Source organism: Numida meleagris, chromosome 2, assembly GCF_002078875.1.
Source record: "Numida meleagris isolate 19003 breed g44 Domestic line chromosome 2, NumMel1.0, whole genome shotgun sequence".
Lineage (NCBI taxonomy): Eukaryota > Metazoa > Chordata > Aves > Galliformes > Numididae > Numida > Numida meleagris.
The window spans coordinates 87,507,562-87,531,278 of record NC_034410.1 but is presented as its reverse complement, the minus strand read 5'-3'; the positions used below and the strand labels follow the sequence as shown (position 1 = coordinate 87,531,278).

The window sequence follows — 23,717 nt, the reverse complement described above, 5'->3', positions numbered from 1 at the left end:
TACCACAGTTTCAGTAATAGAATACAATATTCCTGTGTATTTAAAAAGCTGTGAAATCTTCCCTGCAAAAGATGATGAGTAGTATTATTCATTCTTATTTGCTTAGCTGAATTTAAAAATGAGCCTAGAGGGAAAAAAACATATTTTTGCATATCGAGTAAACAGGATGTATTTTTATACCATGTATAGTAAGCTTAATTTGAAAAAATGAAAATTGAATATAAACATCAATATTCTAATAGCATTAAGGTAGGAAATTGGAATAAGCCTTAAGCTTCTATCTTAACTAATGCCACTGTTCTTTTTAGTGTTGTTGAATGCCACACTCAGGCAACAGACATTTTTCTCAGCTGAACTTTCTTGGTGCTGTCATTTTGTACAGTGGTACGAAACGCAGAAACCTCTGAACTAAGACACCTATTCTTTTCTTTTTCAGGATCAAAACAATGATTCCTCCGGGGGAATGCCTCTATGCTGGGAGGAAAAGGAGGAAACCCATTCAGAAACAGTTAAGTATCATATTGATCAGGAGGCAGTTGTACCTCCCTCCAAATGTATGTGCTAGAAGTGAGGTAGGAAGAAACCAGTCGTCCCATACTCTGCTGACCCAGGAGAGACCTAAGCTCTTTTGCCATGATGCAAAACCCCAGGCTGGAGGCTGACTGCAGTCAGCATCTTGTACCATTGCTCTTAGTCCAAAGACTTTGCAGAATTGTTATTATGATACAATGCTCTCACTCATATGGTCTGATTTTTGCGTGGTCCTGTGTGGAGCCAAAAGCTGGACTCAGTGATTCTTATGGGTCCCTTCCAACTCAATATATTCTGTGATTCTTTGACTCCAGAGAGGATGCTGCACATGGGTCAGACTGTCCTCACCCATTGCTAGATGATGTCCCAGAAGGAGGCCATTAGCTATGGTGCGCACCACAGCGTACTACAGAGCATAGTGCTGTGAGGAGCGATAGGGGCAGCAGTTTTTTGTAGGCAGAAGATATTGGTGGATTAATTGTCAGCTGGGCAGTTGGCTGGAGGGAGTCACTGCCACCACTGTGTTTCTTTGTTCCCTGCCTCCTGCTCAATGAGCCTCTGGGGCAGCTGTGTTTTGAGTGGCACCAGTGTGCTGGCATGTCCCCCCTTCCCCCTTTCTTGGCTTAGCCTGGCTTGGGGCATCACTACATCCAGTACATGTAAGTCTGGAAAGTGGGTCAGTTCAGCCAACTGAAAAAGCAAACTGGTGACTCACATTTTGCATAAAGAGGGCATCATTTTCAAGCCACTATTTACCATGGAATCACTTTTATTCGAAGAAAAATGTGAGAAGAATTGTATGTGTGAAGGCAAAGCAGAAACAAAAACCACAACAGGAAAAAAAAATACTTGAAATGCAGGGAAAAAGGTTGTTATCACTCAAATGCAAAAGGATTTTGTCATAAACAACTCTGAAACAAAGTCTTTTGATATAATTGTCTGACATCTTCTGTGTTACATTTGATTACATAGTTATGAAGCACATTTTTAGTATGTTAAAATTATGAACTAGCTCTGATGGTCTTTGAGATTTAAGGATGAGAAGTTAATTAAAACAGACTTCTCTATTTGCATTTTCTCAGAGCTCCGAAAATAACTCGCTTGGCTTAAAATTGTATATTTTGGTCTAAGTCAAAAGGGAGATTCTCTGAAAGCTTGGGTGAAATCTGTTCATTTTGTTTGGATTTTGGAGAATATTTGCACGTGAACCACTTGTTGCCGCTTAAAAAGATATATGTCTATATTTAATGCAAAATATATCACAGGTGACAATTTCAACAGACAAAGACAACAAATGAAGAAGAATATTCTTCCTGCAACACCTGAATATTAGATCAAAAATGTATGTGACATTTTTGCACTAGTGTTCAAGTGTGCATGTGGCTTCTTTATTCCTGCATGATCTGTGGAACTGCTCCAGTACATGAAGTTACCTCTGTGCAGAACTGTTTATGTATCATAACTTTTATGAGAAGGGAGTGAGAGTTGGAGTTGCTTTGAGAAACATTAAGCTTCATGTTTGGAGTGTGTACATTAGGTAGAAGAGTTTCTCTCTGAGATGTCTTCTAGATAAAAGCAATGGCTGAGAAAGCCACTTGCTGTCAAAGGATGGAAATGTCCTCATGAGCCTTTTAGGGAATTTTGCCTTCAAAAAAATCAAAGTAGCAAGTACCTTGAAAATAGCTCTGCTGTGAGACTGTGGTGCAGGTACCTGAACATGCCTACCCACCCAGACATAGATAATTTTGATGAAGAAACTTAGTTTTAGTTAAAATAAAGGGAAACAAATGCTTTGAGTTACCAGAATACTTAGCTCCCACACTGGAGACTGCTCTCTATTTTCTGTGGATAATTGCTTCTCGCTTGCTGAGGATGATTTTTCACTTCCTAGCAACACTGGTCTCTTCCTCAAACCGTATTTGTTTGTGGGCTTGGTCTCTGGTAAGCCTTTCCTCATTCATGGACTTCCTAACACTGCACTAGAGAGGCTCTAAATGCCCATGACTGACTTTACAGAGTCCAAGGTTCCTTTCAGGGTCTGTGTCTTTCAGTCCTACAGATTTTATTGACATTTCAGAACTATGAGGTATCCTTACTGTTATATAGGCTTAAATTGTTTTTCTTGAATTTAGAAGGGTATACATTATTGAACAGTACATTTAACCATGGTTTTAATCCGTGTTGTGCTGTTTTTGTTATAACATTTTTGTCTTGTTTGATAGCATGGCACATTTTCCTTTTTGGCCTTGTTCTACTTTTTTTTTCCTTTTATTCTGATAATGAAACATGGTGGGTACAGCCACCTGTTCTGGGAGGGGTATTTGTTCAGCCTGAAAACGTAATTTTTCAGAGAAAATAAGTTGATGGGAATTCTTTGTCCAGTCCAAATTATTATTTGTCTCTTTGTTATCCTCTAGAAATTTAACTTTCTTTTGACAGTTCTGGGCTCCCCAGTTCAAAAAAGACAGGGATATCCTGGTAAGAGTCCAGCGGGACCACAAAGATGACTAAGAGCCTGGAGCTCTTAATCTGTACAAGAAAAGGCTAAGAGACCTAGGGCTCTTTAGTCTAGAGAAGAGAAGGCTGGGAGAGGATGTCAATACTTTTTATGAATATCTGAAGTGTGGGAGTCAAATGGATGGGGCCAGCTTCTTTTCAGTGGAGTGCAACAATAGAACAAGGGGCACGGAGCAGAAACTGTAGCACAGGAAGTTCCATGCTGATCCAAGGAAGAACTTCTTTACTGTGTGGGTAACAGAGCACTGGAACAGACTGCCCAGACAGGTTAGGAGTCTCCTTCCCTGCAGATATTCAAGACCCACCTGGACGCCTACCTTTGCAACCTGCTGTAGGGAACCTGCTTTAGCAAGGGGTTGGACTTCATGACGCCCAGAGGTCACTTCCAACCCCAATTCTGTGAAGTGCGCTAAATGCTCATCTGAGCAGGATATGTGGATTTCTCTAGGGATTTGTGGCCTTTTAAAAGGCCACAAAAGACAGAGGTTCAGCGCTCCCCTCTGCAGAACAGCTGGGACTTTGATGGCTCCCCATCGTCTGTGCATCCCAGGAAGCCCACTCTCTGCTCTTCTGTTAACGTTTTGCAATCAGACTGTCAAACCAGCTGGTGATCCTGCTGCTGGCTTTTAACTGGGGATATCACGGAATGACGGGCCCCATTTTTGCAGGCATAGGACACTGGAAATTGTATTCTGGAGTAACTTTACAGAACAATGAGGAAAATACATGAAGTAGCTCCGTGGGAGAATGAGGAGAACCATTTGACTATGAAAAAATGAGTAGAAAATTTGTATTACTGGGAAGAGCTAGTATATTTTGTTGTCTTCTCCACACAGAAGTAGGAGAGACCATCTTTGCTAGATAGTCATTCTTCAGACAGTGTTTCAGGTTTAAATTCTACCTTCACCCATACAAATAAATAACAAATCCTAGCTGTTTTCCTTTGACCACGGAAAGCTTGCAAACAAGCCCCATTCTATGTGGTCTGCACTGAAGGATTTTGGCGTTTATGGAATCAGATCAAACACCTGGAACTCAGGGTGATTGAAAATTTTCCATCAGATTTGTTTTTCATCCAGAAAACGAGTTTTGAGTAAAGGAAATATTTTCTACTAAGTGTTTGTTTCCTGTGGAAATCTAATATTTTGCTAGTAATTCAAGCATCTGAAAAATAAGGAGATCTTGTTTTTAACCTCAAACTAAAAGTATTGCACTGAAATCGATACCCATACTAGCAATGCTAGGGCAGTGCTTCAAGTCAGTTACCATTTGAGAGCTTCATCCACTTCATCTCAAGCCCTGGCAACCTGTAAAACTCTCTCCCTCCACAAAACATTTCTTGTAATGTTTTACAGCTCTTTAAAGGCAAACTCAGCTGCCTTAGCTCTGAGCGTATCTATAACTGCTCCAAACTGCCCAGTTCAGCCAGAACTGTATCAGTGCCAGGGTAAACACAGATCTTAGGAGGTGCAGCTCTCTCCTTACTTCTCATTTCAAGGTCCTCTGTGGCACAGCCTTTCCTCTTACTTGGTTTCACACTATCCAACCTCTCATCTTCTCTGTCGGTGTGATGTCTTCATGACCACAAGTTCTGCTTTCTCCTCTCCTTGCTGTGAAGGCTCAGCAGAGGCGTATCATTAAAAGGGTACCTTTTCTTCTAAACGGCTTTCTCTCACTTAGTTCTTTTCACTCACAGAGATGGTCAGCATCTGCATGTGTGTGGTTGGCACTGGGGCTCAGCTCTGCCAGGACCCTCTTGTGCAGTGCTCGGTTACTGTGGGTGCTGGTCGGTGTGTTGGTGATAACCATTTGCTTTGTGCTCTGTCTATTTCTTGGTCTCTCTTCCCTTTCTCTTCTTACTGAAAGCTTCCTGACCTATTAGATGGTTAGATTTTCTCAACTGAGATCATCAGTTGGTTTCACACTTCAGCATACTTGGACAACTTCTTCAGAGTGAACTTGTTGTTCGAAGGTCTGGGCTGCCTCAGTGGGCAGTGGGTAGGGCTTGGAGAGGAGGAGCAGACATGGCACTCTGCAGACAAAGCTGCACTGCGGGAAATTCCCCTGTAAGCTCACCAAACTGGTTTACAGCAGTGGCAATCTGTGGGTCTTGGGCAAACCGAGGCATTGAAGCACAAATGGCTCTATGTCTTATGTACCAATAACACAGAAAATGCCCTCTGTGCCAGCTCCCCAACTCACTTCCTACTGAGCAGAGACTGGTTGTGTGGTCCCATGCAGGAATGCATCTCTGTTACTGCAGAGCAGAATTTGGATGGTGTTGTTCAAGAAGCAAAGAAAGAAATGTTGGCTTTACTGTTTCAGGTACAAGTGCCACTTTATTGTAGTAGGATTGTATGAAAAGCAAAGTAAAAAAGGTATGGAGTGAGTGCTGTGTCTCTATTAAGACCTGATTTGTATAGTTTGAAAATCAGCTTTTATGCAAGCATGACAAGCATGGCTACTTTCAGCTCCAAGTAAGGGCTAGAATTTCCTTTTGCCTCAAAACAACTCCTTGAAGCATCTTCCTGCCTGCTGTTTTCCTTGAAGGATAGCTAAGCTAGCTGTACATGGAGCTTGCATTGTTTTAAATCCTATCCACTTGGCACCTAATTACCATTTGCATCAAACTCACATTTGTTTGGATTTACTCCCTTACTGAATCATTTCCTTGAGTTTTCAGGAAGACTCCATTCTCTTGCAGTCTTTTTACACCATTCCCTGTAACTTCCAGAAAATGAATGCTTTGCTTGGTACAGATGCAGCCCATGCATTTGCCATACATCTCTGATATAGAGCAGTTGTGAGTTTATGTGACAAATAGGCTTTAACAATTTCTATTCCATATTAGTCTTGAACATTCTTACATGTTGAGCTCCTCAGTCTAATTTTTCTTACTGGAATTTTTTTTTCTGTTCTAAATTGCTTCCTTACTTTGGCTGATTTCTCAGATGTAAAGGGCAAGTAATAATATCCTACGTTCCTAAATTTCTACTAAACTATAGTCTTTACTTTCCAGAGGTCAAACGCCCTTTTGGTGTTGTGAGAATGGCTGTTAGGGTTTACTCCAAAAAAATTAGTGCCTATTACATACAAAGAGTGTTCCTTCATTGTTGATTGCATTATTTGTTGGCTGTTTGCTCTTTCTCATAGAGAAAAGTCATTTATTGATCTCCAATCAGTAAAATTTTCTCCACATCTCTGAAAGCCACTTGTTGTGGCTGAAAGGCCACATAAAAATTTGGATAATTTGGAATGAAAAAGTGAGAATTGCGTTTTCACTGACACCCGCCTTGAACATTTTTTCATTCTTTCTATATCTGTTGATGTTATCGTGTTAAATTGAAGTGAAGACTTGCGAAGGTAGCAATTTTTTTTCAAATCTGATTTGATTTAAGAGGTTTTCATGTAGAAGCAAGTCAGCAATCACATGTATGAGACATGGATCTTTTTTGACTAATTCCTAAACATAATATTTTTTTCTAACTGTTCACAATGCTAAATTGATTGCATTTATAAAAAGGGAACATTCAAATTACGTTGTTATTTAACCCTTTGAGCAAACTTGTTCAAAATTAAAATTATAATTGAAAAATATAGTCAGTGTATGAAGTGTGAAAATGCAGCAGAAAAGTGCTAAAAGTGACCTGATGTACTCTGATTCTCCACTGGAGCAATATCGAAGTGGTGGAAGCAGAAACTGCTAAAACACACATATTTTCCTTGTCTATAATTTCCCAAACTTGATATAATTTTTCCCCTCATTTTCCCATTGATCTTTCTCCGTATGTTTCTTCTTATAGAGAAAGGGCTTCAGGAAGAATGTGGCTATGTACTACAACACCAGGTTGAACTGGTGTTATGAGAGTGAGATGGAGACCAGCAAACACAGTACTGAGTGCCCTGATCAAATCTAGTTCAACTGCAACCCTGGGCTGCTATACACCCTTAGATGACGGATTTGTGCAGTTTACATCTCAGTGGCTTATTTTTGGATAAAGCACTTGACCACTGATGGGCCCAGCAGCGGCTGCCTGCTGCGGATAACATCCTTCTCAACCTTGCCACAAATGTCTTGATGCTTTGGCGTGGACTGCTCTTTGCGTTGTGCCAGTCACCCCAAAAGGTTGCAAGATTGGTGCAAAAGAGACTGCCCAGAGAAGCTGTGGGTGCCCCAACCCTGGAGGTGCTCAAGGCCAGGTTGGATGGGGCCCTGGGCAGCCTGAGCTGGTGGGGGGCAGCCCTGCCCACAACACAAGGCTGGAACGGGGTCAACTTTAAGGTTCCTTCCAACCCCAACCATTCTATGATTCTGTGATTCCATGATTCCACAATTCTATGATTCTATGATTCTGTGATGAGATTCACTGTTTTGTCAGTACAACTTTAATCTGCCTCCTTTCTCACTGTTGATAGATTTCACCTTGCACATCTTTGCAATAGATTTTCTGTGGCATCTGGCCCACAGTGGGGTGCATAATGGAGCTGGAGTAGGAGTGTTCAGTTTTGAAATCTGAATAACGTTATTCTGTATGTTTTGAGAGGAGTATCAATGTTCTTAAGAGATAAACCAATTTTTTACCTTTGTTATTAGTGATACAGAAGGATACATTCGAGGATGTTCACAAGATTTTTGAGTTTGGCAAAATGATGTTTCTTCATGTTGTTTCCCGTATTCTTTTAATCTTATCTGAAGATAGGCTCTTTTCTTAATTATCTCCTGACCTACAGGTTAACTCTGAGTCATTAAATGGAGGGCACTGAGATGCTTTGAATGAATACTCTGGGTATTGAATGGATTCATGCATTAGTCATGGTAATTTTCCTTTACTGTTCTGACACTAATTTGTACAACACAGATGAGGAATCATTTTTCCTGGTGTTCTCTAAGACACAAAGATAGTATCCATTCCTCTAAGGTCAGAGGGCCCTGACTAAGAGATATCATGTCTTCATCCGTTTTCCACTGGGCAGATACGAGAAGAGAGGCCAGTGTCCGTGTCTTTGTGCAATACAAAGTGGTAAATTTCAGAATATCTTTTTAGCAGGGGATAGAAACTTAACAAATTTGCAGGGGAGCTTGATTAACTACGCCTGCTATCATCTGATGGCAAAAAGCATCTCAGTCTATGGTTGTACTACCTGGAGGTAGAACAGGTAATCGAAAATGTGATTCTCTTCTCCACCACAGAAGGCCTGCAGCTGGAAATGAAAAATCAAATCCTTCAAAGAGGCACAGGGACCGCCTGAATGCAGAACTAGACCACCTGGCCAGCCTCCTGCCTTTCCCACCCGACATAATATCCAAGCTGGACAAGCTGTCTGTGCTGCGCCTCAGTGTCAGCTACCTACGAGTCAAAAGTTTCTTTCAAGGTAGGTCTCTTGAAGGTAGCAGTATCCCTTTAAAACTCTCCCTCTTATTTATGAGTAAAATTAAAATGTGGTGTTCTGTTGGTAAAGTAAGAAAAGAAAGATTTAACCTCTATTATTGAGCATACTTATTTTGCATATGAGATACTGCTTTGGAAATTTTGTGCATTTCCTCCTATGGTTTTTGTGTGCTTTTTACCAAATAATGGGATAACAATCACCTTTCCTCAGTGCACTATAGGAAACAGGAAAACATGACTGTAAAATACTTAAAGCTGCAAAGAGGCTTGGGGCAGATGTAAAGTTGTAATACCTGTAGCTATGTTGTGCTCCCTTTTCGAAGCTATTATTGTTCATGTTTGCAGTGTCTGTTTAAACACAACGTGATAGTAAAGCAACGACAGTACTACCTGTATTTACTGTAAGCCAAACAGGAAATAAGTTTGCTTGAAAGGTCAGAAGGATCACTTTCGTTTGGGATACGTGTTTTAACGTATTACAGCTTTAGTCAACATTTTAAGTGTTGACTAAAGCTATAATAGGCTGCACTTTGTTTTTGTAGCTGTCTGGCACACCATACAATGAAAGCCAAATGTGCGTGTTCAGATGTACATAATAAGAATTCTTCCAAATCTGCAGACAGTTTTCATTGCTTCTGTTACTCTAGTGTTCACAAGAGCAAAATCTGGATTAGGGATACAGCAATGAAAATCCTCTCAAAAATTTGTTAAATAAAAGGAAAGCAAAAGCCTATTCGGTGGAGTATTATCAACCAAAACTTAAAAGTGGACTGCAGAGACAAACAGTATTTTTTTTTTTATGTTATTTTAATTTGCTACTCTCTCCTATTCTTTCCTCATCTATTCCTTGTTATATACAGTGTATACAAGGGAGCCCTATTTTTTTTTTGACTGAAGAATGTTATTTATTTCTTAGCTTCTTGCTCTTTTTAAATTTTAATACAAAAATAATGCCAGATTGCACGACATTTTGCAAGCTGACATCACGTTACAGATGGTGATGTTAGTGATAGCAGGAGCCTCCCATGTCAACGGTGGCAGCTGGCTGCCCAGCCTCTGTCATCCGGGAGTTTACAGAGTGCCTCTCTTTCCCTCTGAACACATACCTGGGCGTCACTGCCCCTTTGAGCCATGTTCTCATTTCCCATGGATTCACAAGGAAGAAGCTATCTTCAGCTGCCTTTACTGCCTTTCTGCCTGAGTTTCTAAGATAGATAGTCCTCTTCCTTTAAAGTGATGGGATAAAAGTAAAACAAGTAATGCCAGATTTCATTGCTCTGAAATGTTCCATGTTTCAAGAGATTTCATTTAATTTAATCCTCAAATTACCTAATTGGACACATAGTTTGTGTTCCCTTCATTCTTTTTTTTAAATGTTTACATCATGAAACTAAGGTTACAGAAAGCATTGTTTATAGTAAAGGAAGGAAACTACATGCCATTTTAAGACAGAGAGCAGGCTGGAGGTTCAGGAGTGAAGTAGAGGTGAGCCCTTGAAGGAGAGCTGGAAAAGAAATGGGTGCTAATGTCTGGTAAGAGCAGGAGCTGCAGCCTTGGCTCAGTGTCGTGTCGTGATCTACTTTCTCATGGTTGTGCTGTGGAGAAACGGGGCAGAGCAGGATTTTTTAACCAAACCTTTGGTAAGAGGTCATCTAAAAAAGCAAACAAAGATTATCCCCAGTGCTTGGATCTTTGTTGTGATGAAAAAGCATAGAGGAGCAGGAATGGTTTATTTGTGGCTTTTAAAATCTAAGGATGGTACTAAGTTGGAAGTTGTTATAAACACTGTGAGGATAGAGAACAGACCAATGGTATGCAGAGATGTTATAAAATTGGATAAATCCATATATGTATATCTCTGGAAAAACTGACTTAGAAAATCTGTACTAATTCACTCAGGGCCAGTTAATCCAAAGGAACTGGTGTTCGGCAGAAGAAAGTAACCTGGAAAATAGAACATAAAAACAATAATCGAGGAAGGACAGTGGTCAGCAAATTGTTCCATGCTTGTAATATGATATGTTGACATAAACAAGAAAGCCAAGTGTGGATTTTAGTCTGTTTGCCCAGAGGCAACATGTCGCTAAACAGGAAGGTTATAATCCCTCTCTGCATGAGACCAGCATGACTCCATCTGGAATACAGCTTTTTATTGTGGGCATCTCCTGGTCACAAGGGCATTAGTACATATAAAGGGGTTTGGAATAAACACAGGCAAGAAGTGACTGAAAAAAAGAGTAAAGTTAGCTCAAATACGTACAATTTATATCCTGTGGCTGTTCATCATCAAGGGGGAGAAGGATGGTCTGTAAGAAGAGAGGGAACTGGTTCGGGCATTTTAGAGTGGCACAATGAAAGACCTGAGAAATCATGATGAGCATGTTGAAATTTGGCTCGAGTATCCAGTAAAACATATCTGTAAGAAGTTCTGTTCAGCTATCCAATATTCCTAAAATCAGTGCAGTGGAGACTGAGGACATTCAAAATTGTAGTCACAATTTGATACGTAGACATGTTCATCTTTCATATAGAATGCTGCTCTTTGAATTTGAAGTGAAGCTTGAATTCCATGTTTTTAAGAAGTGTTTCTAAGAATGGTTTTTGCAGTTAAAAAAACAACAACAAACCCAACACTTGAAAGGAGCTATTTTACACTTATGTTCATGTACAACATTGCATGTTCAACCTATAGAAGTTCAGCAATTCCTGTGACACACCTTCAACAGTCCCAGCAGTTTCCAGACATACTCATTGACTTGCCACTAGGTGTCCTTTCAGTAGCTATGCTGGAATCCTCGGTGTGCAGCATAAATGTTGCAATTTATAGAGATCAATAATAGTCAGTCGGGGGGCATGGAGTGACCTCACCACATTGATTTCGCTTTTCTGAGAATTAGGAATTAGAAGACAGCAAATATTCACGAGTCATCTATTCTCTTCTTGGTGACTATTACAGGTTAATAACTTCAAGCCAGTTCATCTTAGTTAAGTTATGCAAGCAAAAATTCTGGCTGCTTTACAAAATTTAGATCTGGTTCTTAACACAGATTTTCCTAGTAGTCATGTAACAGTCACTGCGGTGGATTCCCTCTCTCATTCTTAGAAACATTTTCATTTGGCTTGAGAACAATTCCTCTGTCTTCTTGGCTTACAGTACTCAGATCTCTGTAATCAGTTGGCAGTGGCACTATTAATAGTCCCACTCCCCCAAGCTATATACATGTAGTCATTTTGCATTTTCCTGATAAGCACTTCAAAATGGCTTCAAGCCATAACCTTACAATCTCACCAGATCTCTCGTATAAGACAGCATGGATCTGAACCGGCACTTAGACTGAGAGACATCAGCAGCTACAGGAAGCTCTGCTGGTCATTGGCCTGACAAAAATTTGTCTTGGCTGGAGTTGCTGTGGGAATGGAGTGGCACTTAATGGCTGTGACCACTTGAGCTCACTGGACCTCTGGCTTGGCCATATTCCATCCTGGTTAGATGTATTCTGCCTTCCTTTACCACTCTTGACAATAAACCCTTCAGTAGCTCTTATTTCTCAAATTTTCCAGTGATGGAAAAATGATGGTCTTGTTCCACTTCATGATTGGCTCTCTGTTTAAATTGTTTCCTTCTAATACAGCTTTTAATTTTGCAAATCAATGTAAAACGAATAGCACTTTGTTCTTTTAGCACCCGAAGCCTGTTCTAAGAGGCAGTTACCTTCAGCTTATGAGTAAGGAAAATACAGTGTAGGTAGACCAGTAGGGAAAGTAAGAATGTAATTAGAATCATTCTATGATTCTGTGAGTTAAAACTGGAATTTAATATATGCTTTTTTCACTTATTAGTGTAACTAATCTTATGTCGGTATTCCACTCAAACTTTCCTTCAACGTGCCATTCATTAGAATCATATAATCATTTGAGTTGGAAAGGATCATTAAAGGTCATCTAGTTCAACTCCCCTGCAGTGAGCTGGGGACACCCTGCAGTGAGAGGACACCTACAGCAACATTAGGGTGGTCAGAGTCCTGTCCTGTCTGACCTTGGAGTGTCTCCAGGGACAGGGCTTCCACCACCTCTCTGGGCAACCTGTGCCAGTGCCTCCCTACCCTTATTGTAAAAAACTTTAGTTAATACTTCAAACCATAAGCATTCCTAACAAATGATAGCTAACATTGCTGAGTGCAGTCTTAGATGGCAAAAGTATGGACCTTAATAGGAATGATTCTTTGGGTATTGAAGAAGTGGGGACATTTTAAATTGTTTGCTGCATAACTTAGATAAACAGTAATTTAATCCAGTAGTTTACCTTATTTTGTCCATCTGGACATTTTATGCATGTGTTTTGCCTGTTGATATGCACATACACATATGCTAACAGATAAATGTGCACACACAGACAAAAACAGTGGCGTCTCAGCATCTCCCTTGTGGCATTATTTTGTCTTTCGGTGTTCATTTTCATCCAGAATTCGCTGCCTTCTTTGTGTTTACTTACTTCTAGACTTTGTTTCATCGTGAAATATAAAAATTGACAGATTTACTGATGACTAAATAAGGAATGTAGAGTCCTGAATTAACTTTGAGAATAAAAGTATTCAAAGTTTTGCTAAATTTTGCATTCAAATTGTAAACCGAATCTGTACAAGATTACTGACAATAAAAAATAGAGACATTTCATTTGACCTCCCTTATTTTGAAGTAATACATGGATTTTAAACTGAATTGTAATAGGCTGTGAGAAATTTGTCTGTAATGTTAGTTCATCTGCTTCCGTGTAAAATTTCAGATTTTAGGAAATAGGCCTGGAAGAGACTTTCCTCAGTGAAGAATGAACTGTGTCTGAGGGACATTTGTGTAATGTTTTTACGAATCTGCAATCTCAGTGATCCCCAGCAGTCTGGATCTCCCACTGCAGTTGAGCCCTCTTTTTTCTTAAAAGAGCAATTTGTTCCCTTTTTCATGGTTCTGTTTTTATAACCCATGAAGGTGTCTTATGTTTCTCACAATTTTTTTCTTCTCCAGAAAAACAGCCCTGCCATGCTGCCATGATCCCTCTTTCTGTTTTCTTTTTTTTTTCCCTCAAGAGGTACATTTTATTTAATCATTTTTGTTGCTCTGCTTTTATCTTTTTTTCAAAATTAGTCTGGGACATCATGAAAAATGCATCCTACCATACTGCAGCAAACGATGGATAACCTTCCTCAGATTATGCTTTCTTAAGTAAGCTTGGCCCTCTTTACAACAAGATTCTTCAGTTTACTTATGAAGATACTGTGTGCAGTAGGAATTGGCGTTTTGAAGTTGTGAAGATATGTAATATCTATTGTTTTTTTCTACTTTTTCTACTTTTTGCAAGCTTTCACTAATAGGTTGTTGGATATGTTTTTCTAGTGTTTTTCTAGGGATTGAAGCTTGGCTTTACTAGGGATTGTAGTGGCTCTACTATTCTTTGCTTCCCTCTTCCCGTGCTTCCTAAAGATAAGCACCATGTTTATCCTCTTCTAGTCTTTCTAAATACCCCTTTTTATCATGATCACATCAACTACTACTTTTCTGAGAGAGTGGTCAGGTGCTGGAATGGGCTGCCCAGGGAGGTGGCTGCCCAGGGAGGTGGTTGAGTCACCGTCCCTGGAGGCGTTCAAGAAACGTTTAGATGTGGCATTGAGAGACATGGTTTAGTGAGGTTATTGGTGGTAGGTGGATGGTTGGACTGGATGATCTTGTAGGTCTTTTCCAACCTTGCTGATTCTATGATTTCTCATAGATTTACAGCTAACAGTTCTGAGAATGCTTTACTCATTTACAGAACGTGCTGCAATGAATTTTGCTAGACACGATCAACTTGCAAACACTAAACTCATCCATGTGCCTGAAGTGCTAATCTTGTTGCTCATACTAGCAGTATCTGCTTCACCTTTAGCAATGGAAGCAAAAAAGGCAGTAAACACATCTTCCTGTGCATTATCTACAACTGAGCAGCATCTGATTATCTAGTTCTGAGTAGCAGAAATCTCTTCCCAGTCTTTTTGTATCACTTAAGAACTTCCAGCATGCTTTTTTATAACCTCTCCTTTTTTGGCTTTCAGGCGTTGGCTTTTCTGTTTTTCTTCTTACACAGTCATGCTCTGTTTTATTCATTTTTTGAATATATTTTATGAGCTTCTAGTCCTTGAAGAACTCAGGATTTTAATACAGTCTTTTATTATATTTCCTACTCTTCACTAACACTGAGATACTTCATACTTATTCCCTACATGCTAGTTTGTTGAAAGACCTTCTAACTCTTACTTTTCGTAGTTATCTGACCTATGAGATTCTACCTTCTAGTTCTCCAGGTGTACTTAAGTGTTTCTTCTTTAGAGCTGGTGCCTTCGTTTTGCTGTTCTTTGGATATCTGCTGCTGTAAGAGTCTTGGGTGTAGGATTTCCTTGTCCCTTTCACCAGGATGCCCTCTCACCTTCTTACCTGTTTCTCTCTTTCAATTCAATCTTTTTTTAAGGGTTTTGTTTTTTTTTTCCAGTTCTGGCACATACTGTGTGGTTTCTGTCTTGCTTCTGATTTAACATTATATTATCAGGTCATTTCCTTTTACTCATTTATGTGTTTGGTGTGATCCAATTCCCACTGATGTTTATCTCTAATGGAAATTGGATTTATTCCTTTTAAGAAGAAAGCAACAAAGAATTCCTCCCAGCTGGCCTGATTTTCAGTATCCTCAATTACTTGCAATCTATTCCAGCTTTCATCTGTTCCTCCTATATCTGTCTACTTCTTACTACATTTTTTTGGATTCCTTAGGTTTATTAATTAGATTCTTTACATCAGGCTGTCCTAAGAGCAGACCATGAGGCTCTATGTTATTGTAGCACGTGAACACTTAGTGCAACAGTCCTCAATCCATAGCTGGCAGATAGACTTCTGATGAGATGTACGCAACTCCAGTAACACTCAGACTGTGTAAAAGTAAAGCTTGAGATGGGTAGGTACTTTATGAGTGCTGCTTGGCTGAACCAAAGCTCCACTTCTGAAGATCCACTGCTGTGCAAGAAGAGGGATTATCAGGCTTCCACTTTCTTCCCATTATCCCCCCTTTCTGTTTCTGTTTCTCCTAGAGGTGTTTTTTTTTCCCCAAAATCTCTCAGCTAAAGATTTATTTTGGTCTGGATTGCCAAGTTTTGTTCTTCTGATATGTTTTTTAGATTTTATTTTGTATCACCAAGGATGATTTTTCCATAACAAGATTTAAATGGTTTTGAAACTAAGCTCATAAGTTTGAATTTATTGCTAAAATTATCACCTATACTGAATACATCTCTTGCGGAAAAAATCTTCTTTCATTTATTAGCCAGTTGGAGTAGCCTGAAGCATTCTGTTAAATGTAGAATCATACTGAGTCTCAGAATCACAGCATGGCTGAGGCTGGCAGGGCTGTCTGGATCTATCTGGTCCTCTGCTCCAGCAGGGCCAGTCAGAACAGGGTGCCCAGGCACATGTCCAGGTGGCTTCTGGAGATCTCTAAGGAGCTCTGCAGCTTCTAGGCAGCCTGTGACAGTACTTGGTCATCCACGTGGCACAAAAGTGCTTCCCGGTGTTCAGATGGAACATCCTGTGTTCCAGTTTGTGCCCATTGCCTCTGTTCCTGGCACTGGTGAAGAGTGCAGTCCGCTGTCTTCACCTTCCCTTCAGGCATTTATACATGCTGATAAGATCCCTCGTGAGGTTCCCCTTCTCTACACCAAAGAATTCCAGGTCTCTCAGCCTTTCATCATACAAGAGATGCTCCAGTCTCTGGACTGTGGCCATTCACTGGACTTCTCGTCGTTTGTACTGGACATATTTAGAACAGGTACAGTAGAAGTAAAAGAATAAAAGACCTGAAATTTAAATAAATGTGATAAGAGATGCCGTGTTGAGAACAGGATAAAATGCCTACAACAGCAATCATGGAATCATGCCTTCTTGACTCTGTGTCTTCACTCCCACCAGTCTTCTCCTATTATGATTCATGTTTCATTTAAATTAAAGAAATAATGAGAGCCTTCGGATTATCCATAAGCCTCTACTTTCTGATGAAATCTATACTTCGAGTTACAAGTCTAGGATTTCAGTTATGGTTCTCTGCTTAGCTAGGGCTGAATGTGATACCTTGTGTCAAGAGGTCTCCAACATATTTGTATAGTTCAACATTTACAAGTTTGTTTTTTAAAGATGCACTCTACTGATTTAAAGGACTTACAGTGCTGTCCTCTGAAACTGAATTCCCGAGTGATTTCTTTACTGCGAGGGAAATAAAGACTTTACTTTTTGAACACATTCAAAATATCCTTAGGATATCTGTTGCTGTAGTACACAGATGTAGCTTATTAGATTTTCTATAATATTTAAGTTGTATAGGTTATTTCTGGCAGCGTATTTAACTTCTTGCACTGAAAAAGAACCTTCCTGGCCAAGGAGGGTAACTGATAAGGTTATTCCAGTGACTGTAGCACTCAGTCATCGTGTTCAAACAACCAATACATTCAGAATATTTCAGCAAGAAGGGACATTTTATGAAAGAAAGACATTTTCCACTCTCTTCTGCTCTAGAATTTTACCGTCTTCATAATGATATGGGAATTGATAAAAGGAAAGCATATTCTGCTGCATAAGTGATGCGTAAGTAAATCTTTGAAAGACCACCTACTTCTGCAAGTCACTATCTAATCAAGAGCTAAAATGCTAGTCAAGACACTAAGAAGGCTAGCTGCACATACATTCCTGAGACCTAGTAGGACTCATTTCTGAAGAATCAGCTGCACAACTACTCTCCCTAACCCACTTTTTTTCAAATGGTGGGTTATTTTGAGTAGATCTTTTGACATTTTTTATTGCCAGAGAAACCATTCTGTTGCATCACACTAACATGTTGCTTATATCAGCGCTTCACTTTTGTTTTTTCCCATATTTCTTGGGAAAACCATTCATTGTGTGTAACAAATATCTGAGGCTACTTTGGACTACATGTCCTCTTGCATAACTTGAAGACGACCTCTCTGACCCTTGGGAGACCTTTTGCTTACTTTTGGAAGAGGACCTTATCTCATCTTTTTGCCGTTTTATAAGTCTGAAGGCTTCAATACCTCTTCTTGCTAGCTGGCTTTCTCTTTAATTCCCTGCAAACAAGATACGTTTTGGAGGAGAAGCAGACTGAATTGTTCAAGCAGGATTTAATTCAGAATAAGCCTATATTCAGGAAGATCAAGAGGACTCTTAAGCTGCTTGAATTCCTGTCACCTTTGAAGATCAAGGGACCCGTTAGTGCAACAGTATGTTAAATGTCACATTCTCAGGCTCACTCTAAATTACATACCTATTTTTTAGTATAATGGCAAATAAAGAACGTTATTTATTACTAACTGTAAGATCTTTTCTGGTACTCCTTTGGTGCCTGTGTGTCATGTGTTGTGGGTTTTTTATATTGTCAAACCTCTGAAGCTCAGAGCTGTTAGGTTGTGTTAGTCATCTCGCAAAGAGGGCTGGACTCTGTAGACATTGTGCCGTCTTTAGGAAATACAACAAGGTTGCAGTTGTTTGTGTAGAACTTCCTTTTGTAATTCTGAATCTATATCTTACATCACCTTTCTGCTGCTGAATGCTATTTAAGTGAATATTCCTGTGGGCCTCAGTTTTTCTGCTGATACTGGTAAGACCGATGATAAAACTAGGAAACTGAAAACGACAAGTGACAGGAGAAGCATCTTTGACTGTGAGATTTCTCATAAGGGCATTTGGCACTGGAACAGTTCTGCTGTTTCTAGCAGTAGAAGAAATACGCTCAGAACCAGACAACATGGTCACTGAAACACAGAATAGCTGGTTTTATAGGTGTTCCCACAAACCACATCTGCTATATTGGTCCAGTGCAGGGGGAAATCCCCCACGTAGTTTGAGTTGTTAAGCATGGGTCTTCATTTTTCTCCAGCTTGGTTAGTCATTTTTAACCACTATGACTTGATAGGCTTTTAAGCTTGGTTCCATTTGGTTAGCTCACACTGTGAATCTCACATAGCATTGATATAAATAAATACATGCATATGACAAGGATATGACAAATGGGCCCATCTAAACCAGTAGACTGATATACGTGCTTTTTTGTATTCAGAAATTTGATCTTACCTGAGCACTGTTCTTGCTCAGTCTGTTCTCTGCAACTAAGAGCTTCCTTGGCCCAGCCTGGAACCAGCCATTGAAATACACTCCTGGCCTCCTGTGGATCAAATTCTTTTATCCAACACAATAATGAACAGGCTTCCCGTGACCTCATTTTCTTGAGTTAAATTGTGTTTTGATGTTGAAGACTAAGAACCCAGTATAAGTTCACTTCTACTGCAGCCCAAGTTTCCTTTGGATATGGAAACAAGATTGGGTTTCACTATAGTAAAGATTGTACTTTCAGTCCAGAAGGTGCTAGCAATTGCAGTGGTAGAAGGTACTAAAAATAATTTTGCTCTCACCGTTGCTGCAGTGGATGGGAGGTAGGAAAGCATTCCCTCAGGCATGAACTTTGGCTTGATTTACACTTGTTCTCAGTTTCATGAGTGATTACAGTTTCTGAGAGGAAACGTGTTTCTTTACTGTCAAGAAAATGATTTACTTTGTTTCTAATTTTAAACACAGATATGTTTTAAAGGAAAGACAATGCCTCTTGTCGAACAGAATAAGGAATTTATCTTGGCATAATATTATTGCAGAGGGCTTTGAAGATGAATAGGACAAATAGTTTTAGGCTAGAGAACAGTGTGGGAGAGTGCCTTCCTGGTTTCTCTCCTCACTCTGCTACTGTATCACTTTCGGCTTACAATACAAGGTGAAGCTCTCTGCAGAGAACTCTATAACACAGATGTCAGAGCTGGTCCTGGTCCCGATTAGGGAAGAAGCAGAGCAACTATGTCTCCTTGGGGATATGTGCACATGAATTAACTTTCCTGAGAGGCGCGGTTTACTCCCAATACATGCCTTACCATCCCAATATAGCTACACTTTTTTCATGCTCTTTGTAGCAGCATAAAATGCTCTGTGCTCTCATCCTTAAATCTAGCTCAGAGATCTTTGTGCTACACTCTGTGCATGTCTGGTGCAGATGCACTCTCTCTGGTTCTTGCCAAATCAGGTAACTTTACTCTTTTGTGTCTGTATAGATATATTGGCTATGCCAAGGCAGACTACAAGATGACACTACCGTATCGGTATCATCATAGCTGCTTTGGAGACCACACTTCAAAAGAAGCATTAAGTATATTCAGAAATTATTTCTAACGAGGGTTCTAGGAAGGCAAATCCATTAATATCTTGAATTAAGAGCCTGCCACTCAGATGTAAATCCAAAACAGCACTTTCTTTATAAGACTTAAAAAAAAATCTTGCATTTCAAAACTGTCATTTGGATTCTTGACTTTGTAGTGCCTTTATACAGTCAGTTCTAAATGTTGTCTTACATGTCTCACTAGCAATTCATGGTGGCTGATTGCTGAGACCCTGAGAAGTTTATGAGGTGTTATCTCAATAGGAAAGGTAGGCACAGGAGCAGGCAAAATGTGAAGAATGCAAAATATGTCAAGAGTAGACAAAAGGATAGCTCTAAGCTGTACTTATCAACACTTTTCCCTATCTCTTCAGCTGGACTTCATAGCTAATACAGACCAAGTCATATGTAAAGAAAGGCTTACTAATTGTCGTAAACCTCAGAGGGTAGGGAGGTAAGGAAGGCAGAGCTTCAGCAAGAGGGAAGAGGACAAAGATTAATAGCTGTAGCGATCAGAAGGACTAATGCGATGGAAATAGCGTTACAAAAGGTGGAAGAAAAATACAGCGCTCACCTGGATCAGAAGATTTTGGGCTCACAGGAAAACACTCCCACCAAGGAGGGATCTCCAGGAAGAGATCCTTCCTCAGGGGCAGTCAGCCCTTAAATGAGGCCTAAGAGGGGTGGAGCCAGGCTCCACCCCTTCTGGTTGCACAGGTGAATTGCCTTCACCTGTGCTCCCAGGGCTGACTGGGTCTTTCCTCCAGGTGCTCAATCAGTGGTTCAGGCCATGACTCAGCAGTTCCCATACAATAGCCAATTCCTTAACTGTGTTCCATCTTCTACTTAGTAGGTTTTCAAATAAATGCTATGTTGCTTCTCCCCCTTAACCACACACACATATGTCTTATGACCTACTTCCAGGAGTTTTATTTAAATAAACTTCTTTCTTTTTCTCCTCCCAAAAATTCTTCTAATTCTTAGGCTCTTGAAGCTTTGAGACCATTGCTTGTCATGTATGTCAGTATCGTCTCTCTTGGTTTGTTTTTTGCATTGTTCGCTCTGATTCTCTGTGTTGTCTGTATTTCCTGTTTCTTGGGTTACACTAGGTATGTGCATGCTGTGTCAGTGAATGACTGGCTTTTATTCTGTGGTGCTAAATCTATTTCCATCTTTAATAGCCCTGAAAATCTACTGGAATGACTCAACCCAAAGACAAGAGGGTACCAAGACATAGAAGAGAGTAAGGCTAAGTGCCCTTAGTTGTTTTTTTTTTTTTTCTTTTTTTGTAATAAATTCTGGATTTTCAAGATTTTATTTAGTCTTTGATAAATTCAATTTAAGTTTTGTTAACTGATAGTATTTTATTGACTTTTTTGAATGTAATAAGGGTATGTGTTTTTATTTGCATTCTGCGCTTGGAGTTCGAAACGAGCAAATGAAATTAAATTTAACACTAGCAATAAGCAAAACACCTCATCAGAATTCAGGTAGATAGTCCTTGTTAACCCAGTTACTACTTTAGAACGTGTGTGTCAATGCCTGGGAACTTTTATGTCATGTAATGCTCAGTGGTGATGTTTCTGAATAGGAATTTGATACATTTGCTCAGTGTTGACATGGAAGGAAGGCACTTTTTCTCAGAATTACTTTAATAATTGATTTTGCACTTTCTTACTAGTCTCCACAGTCCTGGAGAAGACTCAAGTCTCATCAGTTCATGCCTTTCAGTCCTCCTCTTTGTATAATTTCCAAAACAGTCTACTGTATCTTTGAGGGCTTCCTATGGGCAAGATTGGTTCTTCTTTCTTTCGTTCTAAATCCCTGTCCGTATGGTGGCTGGCACCACTACCGGTCAAACATCTGCTGTCAGAAACCCCTGTAAAGGTGCTGGGAGGGCTGGCTGCTTCCAAAGGGATGAGAGTCTCTGTGAGATCAGTCAGGACAGGGCCTGTCAGCCAGGCATTGTCCCACCAGACCAGGCTGGAGCAGGGCAGCCAGGAGGAGGGCAGCCAGCCACAGCCACAGGCACCAGCCACCTCCCTGAGGCTGAGGCTAGGACATTGGCCCACAGGTCAGAATCCAGGGCTCAGTGATACCCATGTCCAGGCCCAAGCACAGCTGTGAGGTGGTGAGGATTGGAGCTCAAGTCCAGCCTCTATGGGATACTCTCAGGGCTGCTGCAGCACCCATGCTTTGCCCACTCTCTGTCTTGACTCCATACCTTGTAGACATCTTGCCCCCCTCCACCGTCTCTGACTGTAACTTCATTTCTGAACACAACACAGAGACTGCTGTCCAAATCTTGTATTCTATTTGTTTTGTTACCTCTGTATCACAGGCCTTCCTGACATCACTGGTGCTCCACAGAATTCATAGCTAGTAACTTCTCTTTCTTGCCCATTTCTCTGATGAGCAACATGCTCTTCTGCCTCTGTGGGCATCCCTATGTCCAGCTTTTTCCCATCAAGACCATGTAGTTGTAATAATCGTTTCTCACTATGTAATAATACTTGCCTATTACATGTAATTGTAATAAACCACATGTACTACTTAAAAACCTCCTCTCCTCCTTTTGTATCTTTGATTCTGTCTCCTACAGCCATCCTTCACCTTCTTCATGTTGCCCTTTAAGGATGAAATACCCTTCCTGAAATAATGCCTGGATTACTCACTAGTTCTTATAGCACAGCAGTGCTATATGATGCTATATTATGAGCAAAGCTGCAGATGGCTGGTAGATTTATAGAAGTACGAAAGTAAATAAGTAAATCATTGGTTTAGTCAAACCTAAAAATTAATAATTTGTCATATGGTTTATATGGCTGTTTCTGTGTGAGACAGCTGTCTTTCCAGGCTGTGACTATATCTTATCTAGATGCTTGGGAATCCTAAAACATCGAATGGGGCCTGCTTTGGACAAAGAAACAATCTCAATTTCTGCAAATCTTAACCTCATTTTGCTTTGTAACTGGACCACGGTTTGACAGATTGGATTACTAGAAAGTACTTGTTTTTGTTTAATTATATTTGGTCTAGTCTCTTTTTTATGTTTTTGAAAGAAAATCCCAACTGACTGACACAGATGCTTTTCCTCTCTACCCAGTGTAGCAGTCACATATTTGTGCTCTGAACATTCACCACTATTAAGTTAAATACTTTTTATATAAGGCATAGCAGATTTTCTTTTATAAATCCAGTGTTAATTTGATTACAGTTTTAGTACAATCATGTAGAGAAGACAAGTGATAATTTTTAAAAAATCTTGACATCTGTAGAAGTGGAAGCAGAACGCATATCAGTAAACTGAATTAAATGTTTACTAAGAGAAGATGCAAACAGACTTTAAAACTTCCTTCAAAGAAGCTCATAATTTCTTTCATGAAGGTTTGATGCTATATAATAGTCTTGCCAAAAATGGATTGTGTGGATTTACTGCATCCCTAAGATTCCATTGAAATCTCCTCAATGCATTCCCTTTTTATATCTGTATGGAATATATAAAATTGAAAGTATGTATTGGAAGTAAATCTCTGGCTGTAGCTTTTATTATAATAAATAAAGTTTCAGCTACTCCCATTTACCTTTGAACCTGCAGAGAATTGGCTACTTACGTATTGGAAACAGCTGAAAGAACCTGAGAGAAGAGGATTGAAAGCAAGGAAAGATCAGATCTAAATCAAACCCCAGTATATTTTAGATTTTCTTTTTCTGATCCAGTAGTGACTTCATAATCACTTTACTAATTGTATATCTGCAGAACATAAATGGCCCTTATATTAATCTTAAATATTCCCCAAGGTTTCAGTATCTGTACCACAAATGTTATCTGCCATGTGTTAGCATTATGCTGCAGATCAATGTTACTGAAAGCTTGTCACAAAGACTCAGTATGTTGTTCCAAATAATTTTTTAAAATGATACTTTGCCATCAAATGGCCCCTATAGACCTTGTAAGGGGAAACAGCCCAATAAATAATATTTTATGAAAACATTTCTTC

At 39.8% G+C, this 23,717-nt stretch overlaps 1 protein-coding gene across 1 annotated transcript in view; it reads left to right on the top strand.

Moving 5' to 3' along the window:
• AHRR (aryl-hydrocarbon receptor repressor) overlaps positions 442-23,717 on the top strand; it is a 72,629-nt gene continuing 49,353 nt past the window's right edge. Inside the window, exons 1-2 of the mRNA XM_021388356.1 lie at positions 442-508; positions 8,240-8,421. Of these exons, the coding sequence (XP_021244031.1) occupies positions 447-508; positions 8,240-8,421 (244 nt within the window). The 5' untranslated portion in view covers positions 442-446. The remainder of the gene's footprint in view (positions 509-8,239; positions 8,422-23,717) is intronic.